General features: G+C 37.7%; 1 protein-coding gene across 3 annotated transcripts in view; it reads left to right on the top strand.

Moving 5' to 3' along the window:
* Positions 1-16,239, top strand: part of MEIS1 (Meis homeobox 1) — a 147,145-nt gene that overhangs the window by 106,161 nt on the left and 24,745 nt on the right. For all 3 annotated transcript variants that reach the window (XM_056124952.1, XM_056124937.1, XM_056124944.1), the window contains exon 9: positions 13,312-13,388. In XM_056124952.1, the coding sequence (XP_055980927.1) occupies positions 13,312-13,388 (77 nt within the window). The remainder of the gene's footprint in view (positions 1-13,311; positions 13,389-16,239) is intronic.

Here is a 16,239-nt window from a genome sequence, read left to right as displayed (position 1 = left end):
GGGCTCCTTGTATTGGCAATCTTAGGTCACACTTGAAAGACACATTAAATACAATAAAGCCTAGATTCAAAGAGGAACGCACTACCTGGTGATGAGGAAAGGCTACTGCTCTCTTAAAGTCTGTTTTACAATGGAAAAATGCTACTGAAAGAGTTTTTAAAAGTCTTTCATGTTAGATCACTTATATAAGTTTTGTGGGCAATGATGACAGCCCATTTAAAAAGGGGTTTGCTTTGTTTGAGTTTAGTTTGAGTTTTTTGTTTTACCTAGTCAAAGAGCCTTGCTTGTTTACATTAAATCAGAAGCTGGGTCCACCTACTCACAGGATTTTGACAGATGGGGTATAGCTTTTAATTTTATCATTAACAAGATAAACTCTGAACTTTGGTAGAGTGTAAAGAGAACTAGATTGAGAAGTAGGAGGGCAGGGCTGCAGGTGTTGAGAGCCACAACTTCCTGGTCACTCTACCCTGCCCTGTGTCCCAGCGAACTTTGTTTTATCTCCTCTAGAATCTCTCATCTCCTATAAGGGAAGGAACATTATCCTTCCATCCTCACTGAGTATATAAGGCTCAAAATTTGGTAAACAACTCTTTGAAAATGTCAAGCGTCATACAGAGGTAATGGCTATAAATCACTATCCAGCCTTAGAATCTTTGAAACAAAAAAGTCCAAAGGTAGCCTAATTAACCTTGATACAACTACTTCTGTCATTTTCTCTTGTAACCTTGCTGATGTCCATCCTATATCTTTCTCCCTTTCATCCATGATGCTACATTAAGGTGTCTGGGATGTGTGAGAACCCCACAAAAGTAAGTTCACAGCTCTGTTGGGGTTTTCATGTTCTCTTCAACTAAGTCCACTGACAAAGAATAATTTGGATAACAGATATTAGGGGTTTGCCCACATTTTGACTTAGACTCTCCCCTTCATCCCTAATCCACTCTGGAGACAGACAGTGAATTCACATCCATAAATACTTTGGGAAGTTAGGAAGAGTTTGCTTAAGGTTCATAAAGATAAACGTAATCTTATTACTCAAACAATTTAAAGTTTTTAGGTTTATTTTACTTGAGGGAAGTTCTCTTTAGTTTGATTGCAAGATAAGGGTTTTGTTGTTAACAGAGATAAAATATAGTGCTGAATAATCTCTTAAATTAAAATTTGAAGTGTATGTTAGAGAGAATGGAGATAATTAAATAGCTTAGACTACAATGGGTAAAGGGAAAGTTTTCATGAAAATTAGCTTAGTAAAGGTAAATTGCATTTGAATCTTAACTTCAGATCTGGGTGCTCTGCTATTTGGCATATGTTGAATTGATAATGCCTGTGTGTTAAAGAATTCTGATTGTTTCTTTTGCCTCTCTCACAGCTTATAAAAATGCAAGCAACCCCACCTAATGAATATTAATAGGAATGATGTCTAGATAGCACATGAAACCCCCTGGATCTGTGGACTTTGGATGGAGTAGTCAGAGAGGATTTCTCTGGCTTTATTTAATACCAAATTTACATATTTTAAAAGAATAAACATAATTTTAATATTTTACTATCAATATTCCAAAGTGGAAATTTTAGTGAAATAAAAAGCTTAATTTTCCTTCCCTGAATGCACCAAGGTCTGCATCTTAAGAGACAGGAAACTGTTAGCTAAAAAAGAAATTAACTTAATCCCCCTTCATTAAGTTCCAGTCTTTTTTTTTTTGTTACTTAGAGACAAGTAATAATTATACCCACAGCAATGCAAAGCATGCTTTACACTTTTGTTATACAAAAGAACTGCAGTTGTTAAGGTGACAGCAAAAGAAAATGAGAACATTGATAAACACTGATATATATTTTTTTCTTAAATCTCTGACTCTTGAAAGTAAATTTCACTCAGGTGTCTGAGCACATTTTAATTCATTAAAAGCAAAGATATACACATGTGATTTTTGAGAATGTCAATCAACTTGCTAACCATATTTTCCCAGCTAAGGTTAAAAACACAGCAGCAAAGTGGGAGGAAAGAGCTGTAAGATGTCTATACATTCCAGTTCTTTTAGAATGCATAAAAGGTGTACATTTTGTTTGCACGTTGGTATTTTGGGGATGGAACTTTCAGCAAGTACCTAGTAAATCTTGGCAGTGCATATTATTCAAAGCACATGCTCTCCATCTCCCTCTTCCTCTCCCTCTCTCTCTCTTTCACATTGTGAAAAGACTTTCTTTTACATTTTAGCTTTACAAAAGGGGGAAATCATTAAAATGTAGTTTGTACCATTACATTACATTATTTGTCATCTTTATGGCTGTTCTATAGTTTTCATTGCACCTTTAATGGTAAGCTTGGTCAGGAGAGGTGAGCAGGAATGTGCACGCACTTGGCTGCGGGTGCTGCTGACAGTGCCTGCTAGCTGGGCTTCAATCCACGTCCCTGTAGATTTTAATGTCCCCACAGACTGCTGGCAGCCTGCTTCCAGCTGTGGCAGGCATGATGCAGTGAATTGCTTTTGAATGTTCTTTACTCAAATAGGCAGTAATTACAAGCTTAAAGAGGTTTAGTGGTCCAGTAAACTACATAATCACCCCTGAATTAGCCCGGGCTCATCAGTCGCAGTCCAGCAAGCTCGAGTCTGCTGTTTGTATGCAGCCTTGATCACATAGCAACCTGATCAGCAGGTGTGGAACAGCCAGAGTCCCCCATAAACACAACTGTCTACTGGGGACAATGATCTCTAATGAGATGAGGCTACACCATCACTGTAATTTAAGTGGGAAAATTAGCACTAGAGAATGAGTACCAGTTCCAGGGGTCTTTAGTCATATTGGTAACAGCACAGATTCTCCATCTCTCCCTCCCTGGCATTCACTGCCCACCCCCCTCCCATCCCCGAATCGTCTCATCAAATGTACTATTTTCGCTTTCTAACTTATGGAACGCTTTCTAACACGTTATTGTTTATACATGGATTTTTCTTGAATATTTAATGCTGGACAGGGCATCTGTAATGGCAATAATGATTGCTATCAACAGATTCATTCCAAAATGGCATCATTATAGTTCACCTTCCTTGTCTTTTTTTCTTAATGGCTTCAAAATCTGTTCACTCTGATTTTTAAAGTGGAAAAGTGTTCTTCAGGTTAGCGTTCACTCTCCTTTTAGCTGGCACGTTCTCTGAAATAGCACGAATGAGCTGTATGTAGTTTGGAAAGATCCTGGCTTTATAGGTGTTGATTGTCTAAACAAGTCATGGACTTTGCTTTCAGCGAAGTGGTCCAGGATGGTGTGCCGTTGTTCTGTTTCACTTTTTTTAAGGTGAAAATTGTGTATGTGGGGAAACCTGTATGTTGTGTCATTACATTGCAGTTGAATTGTAGGAAGGGAACTTTTGCAACCAATAAACTCCACAACAAGGAAAGTTTAGAGAAACTTTGAAAAGATTTATATATATATATATATATATATATATATATATATATTGAAAAAGACAAATAGGGAAACAATAATTACGAGTATGGACTTCAAAACTCATCTTCCTTAGATCAAATCCCAGCTTCTTTGTCCTAATAGCTATATGCCTTAGTTTTCTAGTTGGTCATGTAAGGTAAAATTATCACATATGCTTGTTATAATAATTCAGGGAAAGAATACTATAAGGCACAGTGATACTATAAGCATATGAATACTTGGCACAAAGTAAGTTTTATGTAGATTGGAATTAGAAATTAGATCTGGGGGCTGGAGTGATAGTAGAGTGGGTAGGGCATTTGCATTGCATGTGGCCAACCCGGGTTCAATCCCTGACATACTATATGGTCCCTTGAGCACCGCTAGGAGTAATTCCTGAGAGTGGAGCCAGGAGTAACCCTTGAGCACTACTGGCTATGACCCAAAAAGCAAAAAAAAAAAAAAAAAAAAAAAAAGAAAGGAAATTAGATCTGTCTAGGAATTCGAGAAACTGAATGAGAAGGATGAATAATTTTTAAAAATGCCACTGCTGATTTAATGATGTTCCAATGAAGTAATCTACTGATAAATGCCAGTTGAGGTATTTTGGGTGTCTCTAAGTTTAATAACACTCATACATTCATGCAACAAATACTTATTGGGCATAGTCCTGGATTACTTGTGTGGTGAGTAGGAAGAGCATTCATGTGTTTTTATTAGTATTCTACTAAAATGAAATGGTTCCAAATTTAATCTCACTCATATTTGATTAAGAATCACATAAGAAATGAAAGTAATTGGCAAAAGAAGAGAACAATTTATTTCAAAGCAGACAATTTAAGGCATATTATTATGTAGCTGGATTGAATAGCAGACATTTGTTTCCATGACCTTTACAGAGTGTTCTTGTCTATAACTTAACCATTATTTCTGATTTTATAAGCAATGTTACAAGTACAAATAAAATGATGGGTTAAAGAGTTTCCATTAAGTTTTGTATCCTGTAGCAAAATTTGCTGTTGCTTCCATGAACAGAACTGAGTTATAGAAATAAGAAAATTAAAATAATACTTTACTCATAAAATGAGTAATAATCATAACATATATTCATGGTTAACTCATCAGGAAGGAGGGGAATTGCTCCACCCAACATTTAAAAAGTCAAGTAGTTTGGAAGTGAATTTTCTCAACTTATGTGTTACCACCAAAATTCAGATCTCACTTCTATTTCTTTATAACTATAAAAGCTTGAAGAAGCTGTTTTTACTTTTTCCTGTGCTTTAGTCTCATCATCAATAAAATGGGTATAATTGTTGTTCCTATCTCATGAGAATAGGATTAAACAACTTCATGGTCACTGTCCTCCCGTTGTTCATCGATTTGCTCTAGTGGGCCCAGTAACGTCTCCTTCGTGAGACTTGTTACTGTATTTGGCATATCATATACGACACGGGTAGCTTGCCAGGCTCTGCCAGGAGGGCGATATACTCTCAGTAGCTTGCTGGGCTCTCTGAGATGGGTGGAGGAATCGAACTCGGGTCGCCATGTTGGCTGCGTGCAAGGCAAACGCCCTACCCGCTGTGCTATCTCATGTGAAGTAATTGTAACAAAACTTGGTAGATCCTCATAGGAGGATGCCTCCACCATTCTCACCCATATCTCTGACTGGGTAAAAGAATCAGCAGAGAGAATATAGCCTTTTCCTTCATCTCATTGCTTGTTATTTTCACCATCCTTACTACTGCTGAAAAACTCTTAGTCAATTCTGTCTGAATGGATCTGGAGGAAGTAGGAGGAATGAGGTTCAGGTGATCTCACTTTCACCCCGGGGTCATCTCTGCTCCTTGATGTTTGCCATCAGATCAAAAGAGGTCTGAAGCAGTGGCGATGCGGATGGGGTGGGAGCTGAGACTAGCAGCTCGCTCTCCTGAATCAGGCTGGTAAGACTGTAGAGAGATAGTCTCTGCTTACCACAATTACTAACTTAGTTCCATATAAAATGGTTTTGGAGTCAAACTGTTTAGCTTCAAGCGGGGGATAGAAGAATGGGAAGGAAACCTGGGAGTGCGCTTGAAAAACTCAGAAGAATATAGCTCTGGCCTGTGAATTCAGTAGTTGTGAACTGAGGGGCATGCTTTTTGAACTTGCCAAGCCTCAGCTTTCTCATCTGTGGAATGGTGCTAAGCAGAGTCCTTCCCAGCAAGTCACCCAGCATTCTTGAGATAAAATGTATGCTATGTGTTTGTCCTACTGACAAGATAATAAAGAGTTCAGACCAGCTAACCTTAAAATGATCCAAAGAGGACCAGAAAAGCAGCATGGATTTTTCTCCCCTATTCTTTGCTTTATCCTCACAGCCACCCCCCCGCTACTCCTCCCACTCTGTTTTTCTTATTGAACTTTTTGTGTTTCCTTTTATAGCCATAGATGGTTTCCTACAAGATAATCAATATTCAGAAAGCTCATTAATAATCATAACTGTTCAAAATAATTTTAGCACTCTTCATGAATTTTAATAATTTTAGGAAGAGGGTATATAAGTAATTGCTAATTTAGAATCTAAATTTTATGCCTTTAATGAATATACTTAAAATACTCCTATAACACACATCTGTGTATATATATGTATATTCTTATATATAAACTATACATGTGTGAGTAGATATTTCCTTTGTAGCTACATATGTATGTATATACTGTTAGAGAACTGCAAACAACTTTTTAAAATCCTCTGATATAAAAGACTGTGAAATGCCTTAACATAATGATTTTTAATTTAGTCTGTTTTACTCTTAATTGATATTTATAAGAAATGGCAAATCATTTAAGTGAGACAGTTAAGGCATTTTAGCATATGTCACAATTGAAGACAACACAATGTTTTCACTGTTGTGTATTGCAAATAAAGTCTCAGTGCAGGTGATTGCTATAAAATATTAACTCAGTGTTCAACTTTTCCTTCCACAATTAGGTCATTGTCAGATAAGATTGAGATTAGAGGTTCCTACTCACAAAACTCCACCAGAAAATTCTTATGGCTTCTGCTGTATAGACGAGAAACCTGAGGGATTTGGCAGGGTGGGGGTGATACGGGGGGGGGGATGGCATCAATAGGCTTTAAGAAAGCAATTGCTGAATAGTAAATGGAGCACATTTTGTCTGAGCAAGTAGACAGTCTAGGAGTGATGTAGAGAATTAAGAAAGTAAGTGGAAATCCTGTGACTTCACTGATGATGCGCCAAATATTTTTGGCTTCTTAGCCCGTATCAGCTCTGGCCTTCTTTTGATTCCAGCATGTGTGAGGATGCAGGACTCAACTACTATGCATTCAGGCTATGTTCTTCCACTGCACGGTGCACTGCTTTTGTAATGCAAATGGGAAGCACAAAGTGTCTCTTTGATAATGTGCAGTCAGAAGACAAAAAAGCATTCACTGAAACAGTAAAACTAATTCATAAAGCTGAAAGACAATAGGGGAGCATTATGGATTTTTTAAAGGAAAAAAGTATCCTAGATCAATGTAATTGTCACAGTGTAAGCTATTCATAGTCAATGCATAAGAAGAAAATGACTGTGAGTTTATTTAAAGTGGGAGAAGTTTTATAGGCAAAATATATGTTAAATATATATGAGTTTATTTGGTCAGCAAGTTCCAGCTTATGTTCTTCGAGATTAAGTATATAATTGATTATTTTAATTTAGGCCCACAATATTCCCTTAGCAATAAAATTTGTAGAAGTTTTAAAAGAACACAGAGAGCTAATGGTTAAAAGTCAAATGGTAGATTTTTTTTTTCGTTAAAGGGAGTATCTCTCCATCACATACCAGAGTTTAGCTCAAGGTCAACTTATATTAATGCATTAAACTTAGCTGTGGAGGAGGCTAAGGGCTGGAGGAAAAAGGATAAAAGAAGTTTCGAAATTGTTCTTCCAACATATTCAACCAAGCAACAGAACATTGCCTTGATAAGGGTTATATTGGACAGTTGCCATAATTCCTCCTGTTAGATCAGCTCCCCCGGTACCTATTCCCATACCTTTTAAAGTATAGCATGTAACATTTTGCTTGAAAATTGCTTCCACCTCTATTGCTTTGTTATAGCTGTTTTGCAGTTTCAGTATAGAGGCAGTTCTGTGTCACAAGAAATTACTAATCTGAGGCTTGAGAAGGGGCAGCATAGCCTTCCATTATCTCACCAGCGAGCTCTGTACAGGATTATTTTCAAATTTTCTGCTGCCATTACAGTGTGCTGTTAAGAGTGGGCAAGGCAGTGAGGGAGGAACGTTATTGAAACTTGGTTACCAGGGTAGATAAGATAAAGTTCATCACTGTCTTGGCATCCACTTTTGCAGTCAGGAGTGGAAAATTTGATGAAAGGAGTACATTTGGTCAAGGATATCTTTAAGATATGAGGCTGGACACTTTCCATTTGTGTGTGTTGAATTTTCTCTTCTCCCAGTGATGCTCCTTGGAATAGACGTGATTGTTTAAATGTTCATTTCCTTCCAATGTATTGTTAACTTGTAAGTACCAGACAAGCAACCTCAGATCCCCTCACCCCTACCGACTCCAGCCTCAAGAAATAAAACTGGAAGGGGGCAGAAATAATTTTCTTTAGAAACTTGCCATTTTTTTTCTGTCACTTTTTCTTTTGGGGGGCTGATAAAATGACAGTTCAGACTTCACTTTTACATAAGCTATTTTTAGATTTTTTTCCCAGACATTCTTCAACTCTTTCTATTACACAGAACGCACACTCTAGGGATCATTTTATTCTTTGATGGGATTATTAAGCAATCACTGCTTTGCTCAGCCATTACTGGAGGTCATATTCAGATCCAGAAACAAACGGTTTATATTTCAGCAGGAGACTTATACTAGAAAGGAGTAGCCAGAGTGTTGATTATTGGAATAAGGACAATCATTGTGGGAGTTAGTTCCTTTAGCTGGGTGCTCAACTGCCTAGAAGTCACTTATTTTTCTCATTGAGTCCAGCATCTCTTCTCTCATTAGAAAAGCCAGCCTGTGGGCCAGAGAGTACAGGAATATAGCATTTTTTGTACATGCTGCCAACCAAGTTTTCTTTCTAAGCGCTGCCTGGAGTGATCCCTGAGCACAGAGCCGGCAGTAAGCCCTGTTTGAGCACAAAGCCAGGATAAGCCCAAAGCAAACAAACAAACAGAGATGCCAGCCTACTGCATGTGCAGTTCGATTGCTGAAAGGGAGGGTCAGCTTTGCCCATACACAATCACTGTTTTATGGCTTTCACTCATTTCTGAGGTGTTAATGCAGATCAATGGGAAACACCCTAGAAAGAACCCTGGCAACTACTACATATCTAGGTCTCCTCTCAATCGTTAATTCTTATTGTAAGATCTAAATGTAATTTTGTTTGCTCTCTTAATGCATTGCAGTTCTCCCAATGGCCCTTGCATATCCTTTCTCAAATTCCCATCTTGATCAATTGTTTGCAGATAATTAAGCTTTTAGGAGATAATGGCACAGGTCTAATGTACACAACAAAGTCGAGGTCTCCTGTCACTGTCTATTGGACTGTAGTCAAATTTGCTTTGATATCCCAAAGCGATTAAATTTATTGGTATATCTGGCAAGTGCAACCCATCTTTTCTTTACAAGAACCTACTAATCTTTCTTACACTACTGTCTTTTTCATTTAGTTTCAATAATTGCAAAGGTATGCAGGAGTATGGTACCAATGTCCTTAGTTGTAATGGTTTGAAATGAATATCTAATTTTCTTCCTTAAAAAGGAATGACTCTTTATCTCTTTTGCAAAATGATGCCTACCTTTGCCTGTTTCTTGGCCTCACTGTTCCTGTGGACAGAATGCAACAGGACTTGGAGTGTTTTCAGAGCAACCTTGCCTGTGGCATGTTTGGTTTCTGTCATTTTTTTTTAATCTACAAAGGAATAACTTATACTTTCCACAAAAAGCTTATCTAGTAAAGATGCATAGGATTTAAGATATTTAAACATATTGGATTTCAGTTAAAAAGCCCACTTCTTTTGCTGACTATGGATTATCTACCTCAAGTCATGGCTTTCATGTGATTTTAGCAATTATAGGTTTTTTTCAGAGAATTTAAAGTTTATGGGATACCACTGCCAAGAACTCAAAAGAAGAAAAGCATTCATTTGACCCGCCATTGACAAGAGGTTAGGAATCTTGTCGCTACCTTGTCCCCTCTTAACAATAGCCAGATTATTATGACATTTAATTTTTTTCAGGCTCATTCATTTCTATTAAAATAATATATCCTGAATCACTGAAAATTGTTTAATAGAGACAGAGTGCTTGGTCTCCATAGCTTGAGGCTGCCTAGCAATTATGCTGCATGAAATTAGATACAGTTTGTTCCAATTACTTAAAATCATATCACATGAAAAGTGACAGAGGGAAAAAAGGGTAGTACTTTCTCATTTTGTGATATTTAAATTATGAAATCAGAAACTGCATGATATGCAGAAACAGCTAAAATTTGTGCTAAAACTTTAAGGGCTATTTGATTGCCCCTTGAAGCTGTAAGGACCCAGGTAATTGTAATGATCCATAGAGAATTTTCCTGACATCATTTGTATAAATAAAATGTGAACTCTTTTTGCTTTGTAAAAATGAGTATGTCTTGCTCACAAACAGGCATGTAAAAATATACTTGAAAAACACAAGATAAATAAATGACTATGACAATTCTCAATTTCCAAACTAGTTAAAGGTAAATGACATAAATATTCATTTTTATCCAGTTCTGGTCAAATATTAAGACAATCAACAAAGCAAGGCAAAAGGCTTTGCCATCCAGCTATCATGAGCTTTAGTTCTTTTGAAAATCATTCAGAGATTTCCAGAGGATCTACAGAACCGAAAAAATTTTATCACCTCAAATATTACAGTTTGGAAATGATTTGTATATGTGTCAGCCTTTATCTTCATATAGAAAATAATCCAGCAACTGGATACCAAAATGTGCATATTTTGAAATCAGGCTTCTATTCTACAAGAATAGAAACTGAGGATTAGAAAAGTTTTCCCGTGTTGAAAGTCAGAGTTCTGACTGGTAACAATAATTACACAATTTTAAAGGGTCATATGTATTGTTATGTCAAATTTTAAGTTATTATAAACATAGAACTACTGTATCTCAGGCCACCATTACATTGGATATTCATAGGATAACAGATTCATATGGTTGTATTGTGTGACAAACCTTTACACAGTGGCTATCACTTTAGGGTAGTGGATTGCTTTTAGCTCAGAATCTATTTATGAGATTTTTTTTCCAGTGATGATGATGACTGGCATTATGCTGAGTAGGGTGATTGTCACCTTTGATCTTAGCCTTTTGTGAGGTTTATATATCTTTCTTTGAAAACTGTGTCAGCATTACTTTAAGAATAAGCCAGAAAAGTACTGCTGTGGATCTTAAATTGGATTATTTATACTTCCTGTGAGCTTTTAAAAGTGTTTGTATTTTGATGTTGCATCTGAGTTGAGTTTATCTCGGTATCATGGCAAATTATAGCTAATTTTTGTTCCACAGCTATTTCCTGACTTTCTGATATGTGCTAGTGGTACAAACTCTGAGGATGGTGAATAAGAAGGCTGTGGATTTTAGAATTGGTAATTATTGGGAAGACATGTCACTAAGAAATAAGTAAAAACAGGTGTTTATGAGAGTGGTGCTTTTAGTTATGGAAAGAAAGCAAAGGACTGGTGTGAGAGTGATACGGTGTGCTGGTGAGTGAGATAGGTAAGGCTCAGCATTTGAGCAGAGGCAGGGATGTGATAGTGGTGCAGTAAGCTGAGCAGTAGGGAAGACTGCAGGACTGGACAGAGGAGAGGAGAGGATTAGATGTTGGTCAGTCTTGAGCAGGGTGAGTAATCTGGAGGACATCCTTTAGTCAGAGTAAGGCTCCAACACTGGAAGAGAAGCAGGAAATGTCTTGTTTCTGTTAAGTCTCAGTCATGTCTCTCTGAGGCTTCCCTTGCCCAGTTTCCTCACCTGTAAAATGAGAGACAATAGATTCCATTAATGTCCCTCAAAGGGATATAATGGGGATTAATAACCATGCTCTCTGTAATATACTTGGAGATCTTTAGAGAAAGGCACTATATTCCATGAAAGCAAAGCCTTATTCTAATTGTGTATTTATTGATTAAGTGACAATCAAAGACAATGCTTATGGGAAAAATTGCTACATCTCTGCCCTTCACAAATGAATCCCATGTGTATGTATCTAGAAGATATTTAAACTTAGATATAAGAGCACTGAAGTGGTCATTAGCGAGGCTTCTTAGCCTCTAATCAGACATTATTAATGAGATTAAAAGCCATGTTAATTAACATTCAATAGACAGAAATTTAGTTTCCAATGTGACAGATAGTTAAATTGAAAGTTGGGGGTGCCCTTTTCCATTCATGAGAACAAAGTATTGACTATTAGAATGGGTTTTTATCTTAGGAGATGTTCCTGAAATCTACTGATTCAAACCAGCATCTGTATACACAGGAACCATGTCTGTATCCCCATTTGCAACTACAGATATAGTTGAAAACTGAACAGAAAGTATTTATGACAAAATTAGTGTCTGTAGAATTTTAAATTCTAATTGCTAAATGAAGGTATGGATTTTATTTTAGTATTTTATTCTGGATTGCACTTTTAATCTCTTGTAGCTCATGAGGAACCTAACAGGACTTATTCTTATCCTTCCTACAAAAAATATGATGATCTTAGACCTTTTACTGTTTGTATTCAGAAACCCAGCATATATTTGAACCCATATATTTGAACCCATATATATTTGAACCCATATATATTTGAACCCATATATATTTAAACCCATATATATGAACCCATATATTTGAAACCCAGCATTCATATTTGAAAACCAACTTTGGCTTAATAATTTTATTTATTGGGCTTTACAGAACAGTTAAAAAGAATAAAAAGGTAAAGGCCCTCCCGTTGATCGTCGATTTGCTCGAGCGGGCCCAGTAACGTCTCCATTGGAGACTTTGTTGTTACTGTGTCTGGCATATCGAATACTCTCGGTAGCTTGCCGGGCTCTGGTTTAAAAAATGCATATGGGGCTGGTAAGATAGCCTAAAGAGCTGGAGAAAATGATTTCCATGTGGAGGCCTGGTTCTCTCTCCAGCACCACATGGTCCCACAAGCACTGGTGAGAGCAACTCTAGAGAACTGGTTCTGGTGTAGCACCCAAGATGTGGCCCCCCTAAAAAACAATTCATTTGTAATATCTGAACCTGGCAATGGTGTTTTAGAGGGAGAATTTCAGGCTAATAAGATGCTTAACTAGTAGGGATTACAATTGAGATTATTGGTCCATATATTTCAGCTTTGAAAGTCACAGTTCTGTAAGATATTAAGTCAAGATGCAACACTTTTGCATGGTCAAAAGGAACTTGTCCTTATTTAAATCCTAGAAAACACAATGGAGATCACACTAAATTTTCTGTTAGCAACAAATAAACCTGTTAAAGGATAAACTCAGTATCAAGGTTCTGCAAAGTATCCTAAGTAGCTATTTATACACTTCACTAATCTTTGTAATTGGCTTGTCTTTTATTGCCATTAATTAGATGATGTAGTATTCCATTAATAAGAGTGACACACCTCAGCATTTTTACCTTTAATTACAGACTTCACTACACACTTAGGTTATTGACAAAATAGTCTATATCTTGCCTGATGTACACATACTTTTTTCCTACTGCACGTATGTGCTTATTATAGAATCGCTAGCCCTTACAGTTATTGACTCCCTAGCACCTGATGTGCACCACATTATCTGTCCAAAGTTTCTGTGTATACACCTGTCCTTTTTTTGTTCTCTTTCAGCACCCTTACCCTTCTGAAGAACAGAAGAAGCAGTTGGCACAAGACACGGGACTCACCATCCTTCAAGTGAACAATTGGTGAGTCCTTTGGCTTCGTGTTACACACAGTCTGCTTCCCCTCTGGTCACCTGCAGCTATTGTTTTTTTTTTTCTTTTTTGCAGCTATTGTTTTGCATTAACAAGACACACCCAGTTGTTACCATTTTCTCCCCTGGTGGTTTATTGATCCAAAGGTTAAAACAACTGATAGGTGAGAGAGAGCCTTGCCAGTATGGATAAGAGAGCACCATATATAATTCCCTTTTATCTCCAGGGAATATATTCCAAGATCTCTGGGATAGTCTAGACCCAATATACACTTTCTTTCTCTGTACATACAGATATGTGGGAAAATTTAATTTGTAAATTAAGCAAAGTGAGGTTAAAATAATTACTACTAATAAATTTGAACCATTATAAAATGTTATGTAATAACAAAAATGATGTGAATGTGGTATCTTATTTCTCTGTCCAAATATTTTACAGTACATGTTCTGGAACCACATTTGACCTCAGGGACTGAAACTATGTATAAGAAACCACTGTATTGCTTTTTTTTTATGTAGGAGTACTGCTATTTATTCAGCCACTGATCAGCTGATTGAATTGTGCATGAACTCCACCTTACTTTTTTTTTCATTTTTTATAATTTTATTTATTGAATCACTGTGAGAGCAGTTACAAAGCTTTCAGGCCTAAATCTCGGTCATACAACGAAACACCCATACCTTCACCAGTGCACATTCTCCACCCCCAACAACCCCAGTATACCTCCATCCCATACCTTCCCCCTAGCTGTGGGGCAGATGATCTCCACATTACTCTCTCTCTCTACTTTGATCGCATTCAATATTTTAACACCAGATCCACCGTTATTATTTGAGATTTTACCCCAAAACTCGGATCTGCTGAAAAGGCAACAGTAGACAATTTTTTTTTCTATTGCTGGTTATGAATAACATATGATGTCACGTGGCTGCAGTAGTGGCCGTGCGATTTTGAAATTCCAAAATTTTAACACTTAAATCTGGAGGGATTTCTGCCCAAACCTTCTGGGTTCCGAGATTTGCTCCCGAGTCTCTGGGATCATAGCCATTGAGCAGCTTGATCAGGAGCCAGAAAGGCCGTTCGTGGGCGATGACTTGGGGTCTCATTGGGGTGTCGAGGACAGGACCGGCTCCACCCCCATCCCATGAGGCCCAAAATGTCTTGTCACTGCGGGCCCAAACCTGACTGTCTAATGGCCTCTGGAGGATGACGGCCATGGAGCCACCAAGGGGGAGCAGGCGGAGTGACAACACCCTATCCCCCCTGGGGTGGCCCGGCGACAGTAATCTAGTTCAGGGTCCAGATGCATTTCTGCCAAAAGTCACTAGGTTTCGAGATTTGTTTCTGAGTCTCTGGGATCATGGTCATTCCTGGTCATGACCATGACCATGACCATGATGATGGTCAGGAACCAGAGAGGCCATGCCTCCAATTATATAGCTGAGCTGGAGGTGGTTCGTGGTTGTATCTCCCACATACCTAACTTTTGGCTGTTTTCTTTCTTGCTAAACTTTGCCCCAAGTTTTTGGGGTCTGGCCAAAGGCACAGCAGCAATTTTGGTGTATCTGGAAGTCTGAAGGCGCCATCAGGCTGCTGATGCACTCGCCTCACAGGTACAGATTGACCTGCTGGCAGCACTATACCCCCGACCACTGTATTGCTTTTGACCTCCTTTAAAAATGGCTTGTTTTAAGTACAGTACAAGTACTTAGTCCACATTCACTATGACTCCGTAAATGTTTCTTTCTCCCTAGCTTCCCCCCCCCGACCCTCAGGATAATTGATATAGAGAGTGGCAACATCCTTTTTTCCTATAAAATAAGAAAATACACCATCACATATCTGTCAGGCTTTAAATTCAAATAATTAAATGCAGTTAGATTTCATGAGGACTCAGCATTCAAGGAGAGTTTCCCACTTTTTCTCTTATCTTCCATTTATTGTAAAGGAGAAATTACGTTTCTAGCTTGAAGCTATGTAAGCCCTAATGTACCCAGGGCAGGGTTGTACTGTTTTTAAATAAATGTGTGAATTTCCTATTTGGAGAGAAGATGAGATTGTGTGCCAAAGACTAGGCAACAAAATTCTGACGATGTGTGGCTGTGTGGTGTGAGGCTTTGAGAAAGTATGATTTATTACCTTTGGTCAATGTGCTGAAAGCCAGATTTCTTACAGTCACCCAGAGCTAGTGTCATATTTGAAGGATATGGAAATTTAATATCCTCTAAAACTAAGTGTATCTAATTAATTGTCCTAATATTTTTAGATTACTGTTTATGATGGGGTAACATTATCCTCTGAAGTAAAATCCAGAGGAGGCCGAAAACCAGGTTTGGGAAAGGGGAGAACTGGGAATGCCAGTTTGTAGACTGGAGTATTTCTTGCTGTTCAATAAGTGTCAAAGATTAATATTACAGAATCTCTGATTACATGGCCTAATCCATTTTGGTGAATAAATCTGTTTTTGATGTCCATTGCACCTACATTAACAGACCTTCTCTGTTAGAGAGCCTGGGAGCCTTTGGGAGAGATTTCAGATATATTAAACCCCATTACAGAAAATGTAATTTCTGTCAATATAATCCCATGTATTCTTCAATTTAGTATTTTAGAGATAACAAGCTACTTACAATATATTTGCCTTTGGAGGATTAATTTACAAAGTGCATTATCTGCAAGACACAGACAGACTCACATAAGCATTGCTTGTAAGGGTTATCAATTTCTGTGACCTTACCACAGCCTTGGGAGATCAATTTTTGCAACCCTGCTCGTCAAGTGCATAAGAAGCCAATGGAAGCAGACGATAGCTAACTGTTCCTAGGAGTTGTGTTGCTCTTGA

This window comes from Sorex fumeus, unplaced genomic scaffold, assembly GCF_029834395.1.
Source record: "Sorex fumeus unplaced genomic scaffold, SorFum_2.1 ptg000006l, whole genome shotgun sequence".
Lineage (NCBI taxonomy): Eukaryota > Metazoa > Chordata > Mammalia > Eulipotyphla > Soricidae > Sorex > Sorex fumeus.
This window is presented reverse-complemented; position numbering and strand designations above follow the sequence as displayed.